The 12,908-nt window shown below is 44.2% G+C and overlaps 1 protein-coding gene across 1 annotated transcript in view; it reads right to left on the bottom strand.

The window, feature by feature from the left end:
• Positions 1-12,908, bottom strand: part of TRAPPC9 (trafficking protein particle complex 9) — an 843,209-nt gene that overhangs the window by 475,456 nt on the left and 354,845 nt on the right. Inside the window, 1 exon segment of the mRNA XM_025214635.1 lies at positions 5,785-5,895. Coding sequence (XP_025070420.1) covers positions 5,785-5,895 — 111 coding nt within the window.

Here is a 12,908-nt window from a genome sequence, read left to right as displayed (position 1 = left end):
GGGAACCCATGGCCCCCAGATTTGTGCACAAGGCGGGGGCAGGCATGGGTTGCCCACTGCGGACTTGGGCTCCCACCCTGATACCCTCCCCAAAAAGCCTCCAGAGCCTGGTGGGTGCAACAGTGGGGCCGTGCAGAAAAGCTGCTTGCCACTGCGAGCTCCACGCTGCCCTGGCAAGGTGTTCCCTGCCAGCCCAGGGGTAGCGGTGCAGGGTTGTGTACACAGGGGACACGTCAGCAGGGCAGGGCAGAACTCGCAGCAGCAAGCAGCTTTCCTATGCAGCCCTGCTCTGACCTGCCACGCTGGGTTGCACCCACCGGGCTGTGGAGGCCCCAGGGGAGGGTAGCAGGGCCGGAGCCCAAATCCACAGTGGGCAACCCGCGCCTGCCCCCACATTGTGCACAGATCTGGGGGGTATGGGTCCCCCCTGCCCCTGGGAGTGCGTGCTACAGCAGGAAGCCAGCCCCACCCTCCACCCCGCCCCGGACAAGCTGCCCATGGCCCCATCCTGCTCCCCACTGGGGCCCTGTGGCCACACACCCCCTGGGTGGGCAGCAGACCTAGCCCCAGCCCTGCTCAGTCCCACCGCGCTCCCACTTACCTGCAGGAGCTGCTCTCCAGGCTTCCTGGCAGCCATATGCATATACATGCACATGGCACGCCTGCTTGACTGCCCTCCTCCTCAATGTTCCCTCTAAGGAGCAGCGGTCCGTGAGCACGCCGCCTCGGTCTGGCATGGGACGCTTACCGAAGGGGGCTGGGGCCAGAGGCTGGAGCGGGCTTTGGGGGACTGCTCCGCTCCCCCGCATCAGGGCCAGGGAGTGCAGCACTTCCCTGGAGCCGGCAGAGCCCGCACCAGCCCCCTGCCCCAGGCTCCCTCCCTGCCTTTCCCCCACCCAGAGGGGATCAATATAGTCATATAGCTGGCTCCGGGACACTGCTCCGCTCCCTGGCCCTGATGCCACATGCCTCCTCGCTTCCCGAGGCGATGCAGGGAAGCGGAGTAGTGTCCCGGAGCCGGCAGAGCCTCACTCAAGGCAGGCAGCAGCTCCTCCCCAAGGTGAGGCAAGACAGGGATGGAGGCTGGGGCGGGGGGCTGGTGCAGGCTCCTCTGGCTCTGGGGAAGTGCTGCGCTCCCCGGCCCTGATGCGGGGGAGCGGAGCAGTTCCCTGGAGCCAGCAAAGCCCGTGTCAGGTTCCCGCCCCCACCTCGCCTAGGGGCTGACCTTCAGCTCCTCTCCTGGTGCACGACTTTGAAAAGGCTGTGCGCGGTCACACTTTCAGTTGTGCACAGCCACACATACGCACACCTTAAGAGGGAACCTTGCACCTCCTGCTCCCTCCCAGCCCCCTGCAGGCTGGAGCTCTGCCAGCCTGCAGAGGGCTCTTAGCAAAACTGCAAAATCTGCGGGTTTTGATGTTGCAATGAGAAATCTGCAGTTTCCTCCGGTAAAGGGGAAAATCAACATTTTACTCCGTTTTGCCGTGGGAAACAGAAAACCCGGATCCCTGCTAATAACACTGAAGTCGCGGGTTCAATCCCCAGGTGGACTAGATGATCTGTTAGGGTCCCTTCCAGTCTTACTTCTCTATAATTGAGTGATTGGTCCTCTTTCTAATTGCCCTTCAGGTATTTGAAGATAGTTATCAAATCACCCCCTGCATTCTCTTTTCCAGACTAAACAGTCTTCGTTCTTTAAGCCTATCATCATAAGTCTTATTTCCCAAGCCTCTAATCATTTTTTTCATTCTCTACTGGGCTTTTCTGCCCTAGTCATCTCTTCCTTGAAGTGTGGGACCCAAACCTGAACACAGTAGTCCAGCTGAGGCCCCACCAGTGCTGAATAGAGCGAGAGAATCACTTTCCTTGATTTGCAAGAGATACTCATGTTAATACAACCCAATATGCTGTTGACTTTTTTTTTTCCCCACAGTTTCATCACACCTGCAGTTCAGAGTCAGCCTCTGATCAACTAGTACACATCCATGTCGTTCTTCACCGCACCTCATTTCCATCTGATGAGTTCCATTTGATGAGCTCCACGTCTTGCTTACAGCTGAAGTCTTGCTATTAGCCTCCAAGTGCATGACCTTATGTTCTGTACTACTGACTTTCATTTCTTTTCTATTAAACCAGTCCCCAAAATCATACGTTTCGTTTTGTATGACATTTTAATCCTCCTCTGCACTGACATCTCTGTATCTTCAGGAAATTTCATCAGTACGCTCCCACTTTTAGTGTCAAGGTCACTATTGAAGATAGGTCCAAAAACTATGCTTGAGGAACTCCACTAGTAACCTCCCTTCCAGCCTAATAGTTCCCTTTTAAACACTATTCATTAGTCAGCTTCTTCGTTATTTTATAATCCACTAACTACCTTACAATCCATCAACATCTTCTCCAGCTTCACTAATAATTTCTCATGTGGTACCAGAGCTGATGCTTGCCAGAATTCTGGACACATTATATCTATTGCTTTTTTTGGGCTAAAAATTAGTTAACAGATATCAGCTACCTTTGGAAACTCCATACTGCATTTTATCCTATTTTCCATCCACCTCCATGTTCTCATTAGTCTCCTTTTGACATTTGTTCTAAATCTGTGCACAGTATCAAAATAAGGTTAACAGGCTTCTATTAGCCTGCATGATTCCCCCTACCCCACCTTCTTAAATGTAACGGCTATATTTGCTATTCTGCAATCATATAGCATTGCTCCCAACTTAATAACTTTATTAAAGTACTGGTTACCAGACCTACAATTTCACGTCGGTTCTTTCAGAATTGGGGGATGAAGATCATCTTGTCTTCCTTAATGAATGCAGTAAGCTCTTTGCATCTCACCTCAGTTATGATTATTTCCATTTCCACACTTTCATTCCCATTATGCATTTTGCCTTTTCACCAGTGTTCAGTAGCATCCTCTTTATTGACAACCGGGTCAGGTATTATTTTCAGACCATACTTAAATATCCTTAATTGCTACACCATGGGACCCCAATGTTTTCCCTTTTCTATTTTTATTTGTATAGTTGAAGAATGTATTGATACTTACTTTAATATCATTCATCAAGGTCTAACACAGCTTAACTTTTGTTATTTCTCACTCAGTTTATTTCTACACTTTTTCAATTCTTGTTAAATAGTTTGGCACCATAACACCAATTTTCTCTAATAACAAAGGCTCACTTCTTATAAGTGCCACAGAAGAAATGAGGTCTTCAACAGGCTTTAAGTGAAGATACATGAGTGGTTTTAACACTTCGTTTATGCTGTGCACTTTCCACTTGCAAAGAAGGTAGTAACCAGCTATCAAAAAAAAAAAGTTCAGGAAAGGTAGAGAAACAACTAAAGCAGCTCTTGCTTGGCCAGGGGGAGATAAAGGAAGGAAGCAGACTGCTGGAGTTAATATACAGTAATTTTCCCTGCTTTTTATTTCTTTGTTTCCATTTCCTTTTCTTTTCTCTTTTCCTCTTTTCATCAGAATTGTTATAATGGTAGAAGTGAATTGAATAAAGGACTATTCTAAATTGTTGAAAAATTATGTTCACAGTGAATTCAATCTCCTTTGAGTAAAAGAACTAAGGTTACAACATCAAAATAAGACGTGTTTAGAATGTGTTAAAGGAACTATTATGAAATTTCTAGGAAAATATCAACTTAACAGGTGCCTGCCATTTCTTTTCTTTTTTTTTTAACTTGATTAACTGATCCCACTTATAAAATAAGGCAGCCAATACTCCGAGATGCATCCAATCCCTCAAAATACACACAAAGGCAAATAAAAATCTCCTACAAACAGCACTACTACAATCCTGAGGGGTTGCGGGCATGGATGAGCACTCTGTCCACATTCGCAGATGACATGAAATTATGGGGTACAGTAAACACACCAGTGGGAAGGGTTTGAATCCAGGTGGACCTGGATAGGTTGGAAAAGTGGGCAGAAAAGAATAGGATGCAGTTTAACAAAGACAAGTGCAAAGTGCTACATCCAGGGAGAAGCAGCAGCTTCTTTTTTTTTTTTTTTTTTATACAGATTCCAAAAATTTCTACCAGATTTCCAAGTAAACTTCTTCTTGCCTTCTCTCTTGTACAACACTGATTTGATGGGGCAACACTTCCATTACTAAGCTATTGTTGTAATGGGGTGGGGGTAAAACTTCCCAAATTTTAAGTCAGTCAGAGATTGTAGGGGTGTAAACTTCTCTTCCAGGCTTTTTTGCAACCGCTGGAAGATGAGTGATCAATTCCTGTGGCGCTTATGTGCTAAGTTCTCAGGAAGGTTAAAAAAAAGAACACCAAGATGTTATGTGATATTTGGCATCCAGTTATTTCCCTCATCATGTTTTCAAGTTTCTTCCAGAACAGCTTAATTCTGGACCGTGTCTACCACATAGGACAGAATCCTCCCAGGTGACCACAGTCCCTCCAACATCTGCCTGTTCCTATACCATAAATGCATTTAATGTTAAGTGGGGTGTTAATACCATTGATATAGGATTTTCAAATACTTTTCTGTTATTATCTTGCAAGTACAAGGACCATTGTGCCAGATGGTCTCCAATTCTTCAATACCAATTTCTGACACAACGTCAGGAGCCCACTTTGTCATAAGGCTTTTTTCCTTCTACATGGCTATTTAAAATTGCTTTTTGTAACACAGACAATAGGCCAGTGTGTTGTTTCAACTGTGTGACCAATATTTTCTCAGGTTTCTACTGAGATTTAACTTTCTTTGGAAGCATGTTGAAAAGGGTCTCAATTGCAGGTATTGGAAAAATAGGATTTTAATATTATCTGCAGTATGTTGTGTTTTTTCAAAAGATCTAAATATATTTTCTTGAAATAACTGTCCAAACTGTATGATGTCAATCTATTCCTACATATTAAAGCTCCCTAAATAAATTATTAGGATTAAATTCAATATTGTTATGTATAGGAACTAAATGCAATGGGTATGAGCGTAACTTCTTACATCTGTCATCCCAGATTTTCATTCTTGTTCTCATAAAGGAGTGATTATATATTGAATTTGGCCTGGAAGATTTCTTTAGCCATGGTGATGTTAAGTTTGACTGTTGAACAGTATGTTCACTCCATCTTTACTCAGTGCTCACTGTGAACTGGTGTTAGTCAATATACCAAATTTCTGAAGTTGGACAGTTTGGTAGCGATATTTAATGTTTGGAAGCATCAGTCCTCCCTTTTTGCAGGAGGAAATTTTTAAATTTAGTTTCTCATTTCCCCCCCAAAAAAGTATTTATCATAGTCTGCCACTCAGCTAAGATATTTCTTGGCACTATAGAAGGTAGAGCTTGGAATAAAAAATTAATTTGAGATAAAATATTCATTCTGACTGCTGCAATTCTACCTAACCGTGCAAATTTATAATTTGAGCAGTTTTCTAAGTCTACTTTGCTTGTCTGAATCAAAGGTATATAATTAGAACTGTACAAACCCTGCCATTTTTAGTCATATTCACCCCTAAGTATTTTAATAAAACAGTTACCCCCATGTTATTTCTAAAACATAAGACACTCAATCCTGCAGTGCACAAACAACAATGACCTGGTATCCTAAAATAAATTTTGCTGGAAGAAAACTGCAGCCAAAATAAATTAAACCGAGAAACTCTTGAGACTCAAACAAGCCTCTTCAGAGAAACAAACAAATGAAAATTAGGTTCTTGGAAGCTAGACAGAGATTTTAAAACGGGGATACATGAAAACACTGAGAGAATAAAAATCACAGTATGAACTTTTTAATGCTTCAAGCACTTACCGCTGACATTCGCCAGCATGTAGAACTAAGTCTTCATTGTTTCTAGCACTAATAGTAAGTTCATGTTCTGTTGAGTTGAAGACATCAAGGAGGAGGTGGCATTGCCGTGTGCTGTTTGAATAGTGAAAAATAGAGGAAGATTATAGTAAGTATATTAGTAACACATTGAGCATTAGTTACTATATTACATTATGGAATTAATGAGACACACATAAGTGGCTTATCATCTATTTCAATTATAATAATACTTTAATTATCTTCCATTGGGAATTAAATGTGCTTAAATTCCACTGAAGATAAAAAGGTGCATGCACACTTGAAACAAGAGTTGAATGAAACTTCAAATCTGCATATGCTCTTGTCAAAATATGTCTAAATTTCCTCAGAAGTACAGAAAGCCCCACCTTGGTTAAGACACCATTTCTATTAAAGTGTTCAACAGAGAATAAAGACGCTAAGAACTGATTTTTGTGAATTCTCTAAACCTTCAGTTAAGACAGGTTTCACTATACATTAAGATAGCAGACAGCATCTTTTTAAGACTAAAATTAAAATAAAGAAACAATAATTTAGGTGCAGGTTGAGCAGAGAGGGGCAACTCACCATACCATATTTGTGTTGTATATAAGGTACAAAAGGTGACAACGAGAATACACTTTAATCACAGCAACTACTAAAAGACTCTTTCATGAAAGATTCTCTCTGTTCCTTCGGAAAAGGGAGCTGAGCCCCAGTGGTCAAACACAGCAGAGAATCCTACACTTTATCACCTAGTCTCCTTTGTGCCACAACTTATTCTTAGAAATCTTTCATTACAAAAATCTTTCTTGGCGAGCATGTCAGTTGCCTCTCATCGTCTCAAGGAATAATACAGATCAAGCTGCACAAAAGAACCAGTATTACACTGTAAGTTTTAATGTCATCAGGCAAGGTTTTAATCTAAGAATATTTTCTTTGGTGTCTAACTTGTCACAATCAACATTTACTGAAGATGACACTGTTATACAAAATGAGAGAATCGGAACTGATGCCAACATGCAAAATATATATTCAGAGTGCTATATGACATAAGTTATTACTATTTCCTGAAGTACAGTACCATCCATAAAAAAAAAAAAAACCCATAAAGAAATACTTGAGCATTTTTTCAAAGTATCATTATGATTTAGATTTAGCTGTAGGTAATGCTGAAGTTTACAATTGGCAACTTGTAAACATAGGCCTGTAAGCCTATCTAACTTATTTAAATGTTCATTTAGTAGTACCAATATCCAGGAAACGTGGCAATATTAAGAAACTATTTGTGTGTTATGTCAAGGTGATTGTTGTGCGTCTGGAGTATCCTCAGCAGCTCAGAGATTTCGTTCCAACTGAAGATCCCTGATATAAGAAATCATCCAAGTAATATATCATTACTTACTCATAATCATCCTTTGAGCTTCCCTTCCCCCGCATTCCCACTTGCACAGTAAAAAAGCAGGGTGCCCTACACATTGAAGGGTGGGCACGTTTTAGTTAAGGACAGACTGCTGCACAACTCCCCCACTCGGGGCAATGGAGAGCAATTCTAAACCTATGCATTTCCTCAACAGAGAATGGCATCTCAGAAAGAGCATCAGGGAGGAAATGCATGCAGAAAGATAAAAATTTACGGCTGCCTTAGGCATGAATATGAGATAGGGACTCGCAATGCTTTCTTTGCCTTATGGTTTACCTTAAGGGTTTCTACTAATGACAGCAACAAAAGGAAGATCATGGAAAGTGTGGGTCCCTTAGTGAATGGGAGAGAGAACCTAGTGACAGATGAAGCGGAAAAGGCTGAAGTGCTCAATGCCTTTTTTACCTCAGTCTTCACAGGCACGGTCAGCTCCCAGACTGCTGCACCAGGCAGCACAGTTTGGGGAGAAGATGAGCAGCCAACAGTGGCGAAAAAAACAGTTAGGGACTATTTAGAAAAGCTGGACGTGTACAAGTCCATGGGGCTGGACGTGTTGCACCTGAGGGTGTTGAGCAAGTTAGCTGATGTGTTTGTAGAGGCATTGGCCATCATCTTTGAAAACCCATGGTGACTGGGAGAAGTCCTGGCTGATTGTAAAAGGACAAACATAATGCTCATCTTTAAGAAAGGGAAGAAGGAGACTCCAGGGAACTACAGACCAAGTCAATCTCACTTCAGACCCTGGTAAAATCATGGAGCAGATCCTCAAGGAATCCATATCTAAGCACTTGGAGAAAAAAAATGATGAAGAACAGCACCATTGATTCATCAAGAGCAAGTTCTGCCTGATCAACCTGATTGCCTCCTATGATGGAATGACTGGCTCTGTGAATGCGAGAGAGCAGTGGATGCGATATACCTTAACTTTAGCAAGGCTTTTCTTGCAAGCAACCTAATGAAGTTTGGTTTGTATGAATGTACTGCAAGGTAGAGAGAAAACTGGCTGGATTGTCACGCACAAAGGGTAGTAATCAATGGCTTGATGTCTAATTGGCAGCCTGCGTCAAGTGGAGTGCCCCTGGTGTCAGTCCTGGGACCAGTTTTGTTCCATATCTTCATCAACGAAGATGGGACGGAGTGAACCCCCAGCAAGTTTGCAAATGACATCGAACTGTTGGTTCTCTGGCTACTACAGAAGGTCTTTATAACTGGCAAGTCATACTGGGCTTGCTGAAATAATGGTAAATCTTTTCATTCTGAGTTTTCTTAATGGAAGGTCAATGGAAGGGACATGATATACAAGGTGATGGAGTCAATCTGACTGAAATGAAGGAGACAGATCATCTCTTTGTGCTCTTAAGCAATGTACTTGGATTCAGTCTTTTGTTCATATCAAAGTGATTTGGCCTTGAGTAACAAATCTCATTTTGGGTTAGAGACCTGTTCACTCTCCAAGACATAAAAAGCAACAAGTCCAGGCATCATTCTCCAGTATAACTACCAATCGTGAAGGCTCCCAAGATAGCAATAAAGCTATTTATATTACATCAGGGGTGTCAAACCCATGTCTCCCCACGGGCTAGATCCAGAATTGGTGGTCAGGTGACTGGCAGCAGTGCAGGGGTTAGTGCAGCCATCACTCGTCCCCTGCTGACACATTCTAAATGAAGCTCCAGAACAGATTTCAGCAGTGGGCCCTTCCCCTGCTCTCTCCACCCCTGAATTCTTAGCGCCTGGGAGACTCATGGGCCATTCAACCTAGTTTTTTTAAAGCAGATCCTGCCTCTGGACCACACTGGCCTCACTGCACTATATTATTATTCTGTACTACTCTAAGCTAACTATGAGAAAATCCAAAGCTAGTCTCAGGGGACAGTCTAGTCCTAAGGCAAGGTGACAAGTATTGCTCATTCTCTGTGGTAGTAGGTGACAGCAAAAAACAAAAGAGGTCATTGATGAATGCACCATCTTATGTATACACACAGATGAGAGCAAAGCTGCCAATGAGCAGATTCAGTGCATGCCGTTTGAACACGGGTTCTCAACAGCTCCACTGCCAAGGACAATCACTGGTTTCCCAAGTGATAACGAAGAGTCCCTCAAAAACAGACTTTACATTGTATCAGAGAATCATTTACACGTTAGAGACCATGCCAAAAGAATCGCTCATTTTTCTGCCTTTCAAAGTGAATAGTGATGCTTTAAGTACAGAAAATAAATTGTAGCAAATTTCAAAGAAATCAGGATGAAGACAGAACTATTAAATCATAGAGTGAGTTTGTGACAAAGCAGAAGGGATGCCCGACAGGATCTTGTGACCTGAATGATACCGAACAATGTACAACAACAAACCACAATGAGCTGTGGCCACGGCTGGACTCATCCATGGGAGAACACTGAAAATGCACAAGCGTGTGTGTTACCTCCCCAGGTATAGAGAGATGTAACAGCTGCATCCATATCAAACGTACCAATCCAAGCCGTTATGTAACAAAGTTGCTTTAACATTAATCCTGCTTCATACAGGGTCTAAGTTAGAGCAATTTAACTAAAATGTATTGCTAGAGGCTCACGCAGACATAACACAGAACAACAGCTGCTGCACGTTCCCAAGCAGTTTCCCTTTTTTAAAGCAGCTAAAACATATGCTTGTTCAGACCCTCCCCCTAAATGCTGGTCCCATGCAAAATGACAGTCCATTATTGCATGTATATTTGAAAATCTAGTTAAATACATGCAGCTGTTTTTTATTCACAAGTTTCTATTAAAAATTCTACTGAGGTCTAGTGATCACTGAATATTAAGTGCATATTAAGTGCACAAATTATACTTTTCCAGGGTAAAAGATTATACAAAAAATGGCTTAACTTATGCAGAGTTCCTTTCCCACATCCCTACTTTCAAGGCTGATGCAACTGAGAACTAACTAAAGAATTATTATACTTTCAACCAAGATTAAAATATGATAAAATTTAGATGCTATTTTTAAGTAGTAAGAGCCTTGACAAATGAACATATAAATGTGAGTACTTCTCAACACTGTAACCAAGTTTGAAAAACACTGCTTAGTTTAATAAAGTAATATGGTATTGTTCAAACTGCACAGAAACACGTATAGCATTGTACAGCCTGGTGCCTTTAACTTCTTTCACTACTGAAGTCAGTGACAGGGAGGAGGGTCTCCCCATGGCCGGATGCCAAGCCCAGAACTGCCGGTGGCATGCCTGGAAGTGCTAGTTGCACTTCTTGGGTGGTGGGGGGAAACCAGCGCTCCATCTGTCTCCCCTGCCCGTCGCCTAAGCCAAGAGCACTCGCGGGGGCACCCCCTATGTGTCGCCACCACCTGCCCGTGACAAAGCCATGCTGGCTGTCACCCAGAATCCTACCTTCTGCAAGCCTATCGCACAGACTCCTTAATGAATTTTTCCAGGATTTTCCCTGGGATAGAAGTTAGACTAACTGGCCTATAGTTACCCAGGTCCTCCCTCTTCCCCTTTTTGAAGATGGGCACAACATTGGCCCTCTTCCAGTCCTCAGGGACCTCCCTGGAGCACCACAAGTTTTGGAAGAGTTTTGCCAGGGGTTCCGCGATGACTTCAGCCAGCTCCTTCAGCAGTCTCAGTTGGAGTTCATCCAGTCCTGCTGCTTTACATAGGTCTTATTTTTTTAATTGGTCACACACCAGTTCTATGGCAATAGGAGGAAGGGAGTCAGTCCTGCCCTGCTCATTCTGTACCCTACCTGGCATGATTTTCCCTTTGGTCCAGTGAAATACCGAAGCGAAGTAGTTCAGTTTTCTCCTGAGTGCTGGTAATTAGCTGTCCTGAGTTGTTGAGCAATGGCCCTACACTCCCATTTGTTTTCCTCCTGTTCCCTACGTACCTAAAAAAGGACTTCTTGTTGTCCTTGATTCCCATTGCTAATTTAAGTTCAGTCGCCGCCTTAGCCTTTCTTACCTGTTCCCTACAAGTGTGGGCCATTGTTTGTACACCTCTTTCTTCTTTCTTAGGAGGACCGTGATTTCCCTGTTTAGCCAAGAGGGCTTCCCAGCCCTTCTGGTACCTTTCCTCTGTATGGGAATGGACTTCCTTTGTGCTTCAAGGGTTGTGTCAGTAAGGAACGGCCGCTCTTCATGCACTCCTTTCACCTTGGGTCCCTGGTCCCGCAGCACTATCCCTAGTAGCGAACTTAGCTTGTTGAAATTTGCATTTCTGAAATCCAAAACTTCAACCCTGCTATCTGATTTGTCTGCCTTGTGATGGACAGTGAACATAATGGTTTCAAGGTCGGTGTCACCAAGGTCATCTCCTTTGGCCAGAACCAAGTCTAGGAGAGCATTACCTCTGGCTGGCTCGTGCACCACCCAAGCCAGGAACAGCTCTTCAGTACAGGTCAGGAAGGAACATAACCGATCCGACTTGGCCGAGTGTTCATCCCAAGAGATGTCTGGATAACTGAAATGGCCCACAACAACCATGTCCCGTGCATGCATGGCCTCTGCCAGTTCTTGGGTGAACTCTAGATCAAGTTTCTCCCCCTGGTTTGGTGGGCTGTAGCATACACCTACAGTTAGGTCTCTCCCGCCGTGCCCACCACCCCCCGCAGCTTGACTCAGAGGGTTTAAAGCTGTTCTTCTTTGGAGCCGATGTCAGCCTCCAAAGAGGTGTACTGCTCCTTTACACGGAGAGCTACACCTGCATATAACAAGCAGAGAACCACAGCTCATTGCTAGGAAGAGTAACAAAAGAGATAAGTTGCAGAATAAACAGTCAAGGCTACCAAGTGAGATTAAATTTTTGATAAAGTATTAAGAATTATTCGACCTCCGTGATCAGAAGGTATACAAACTGAACTTTAAGATAAAATTCCCAACTAAAAAATTTTAGTGAGCTTCACTTACTGTATTTACTCAAGTCCAAGATGAGGTGTTTTGGGGGTTTTTTTAACATTTAACATGGGGGGGGGGGGAAGCCTGTCTTGAAACAAAGTACAAGGGAGGGGGGACAGACAGAGCCCTGGGGCTCCAGCCCCAAACCCAGGTTATGGCTGGGGCCATAGCTGCTGCCTGCCCCCCCCCCCATCGTCTCTGCACCCTGACCTCCTCCCCACTGCAATCTTGGGTTCCCACCCCCTTTTCTATCTCCCCCTCCCCTTTTGCTGCTTCTGTCCCCACAACCCTTCCTCTGTCTCCCCACGCTGAAGCTTCTGCCCGTCTGTGCCTCTTGCCCCTCCCCTCCCCAATTACCTTTGCTCAGGCACTGGCGGGCTCAATCCCTGATGAGGGGAAGGGAGGGTCAGGGAAGCAAAGGCTTCAGAGGAGAGAGATGGGAGGGAAAAGGGAGAGGGCTCAAGGCTGCAGGGGGGCCAGCGCAAGGGAGGGTAAGGAGAGATGGGATAGCTGCCTGCTTCCCCTACTGCCTGCCTTTACTGGCCCCCCCACTACCTGCCTCCCTAATGCCCGTCTCCCACTGCCTGCCCCTTTACTGTGTCCCCCACTGCCTGTCCCCCCTCACTGCCTGCCCTACCATGTTCCCCCGACTTCTTCCCCCAATGCTGCTTGCCCCTCTGCAATGCTGTTGGGGATAAATAATTAGATTCTCTACATGAAAAATAACAACACACTGTCAAATTTTCCATGTGTAAAATGTATTTATTGGGTGTGCGGGGGGGGGGGGGGGGGGGGGGT

This window comes from Alligator sinensis, unplaced genomic scaffold (genome assembly GCF_000455745.1).
Source record: "Alligator sinensis unplaced genomic scaffold, ASM45574v1 scaffold721_1, whole genome shotgun sequence".
Classification (NCBI taxonomy): Eukaryota; Metazoa; Chordata; order Crocodylia; family Alligatoridae; genus Alligator; species Alligator sinensis.
The sequence above is the reverse complement of the archived record's forward strand: the minus strand, read 5'-3'. Positions and strand labels throughout refer to the sequence as shown.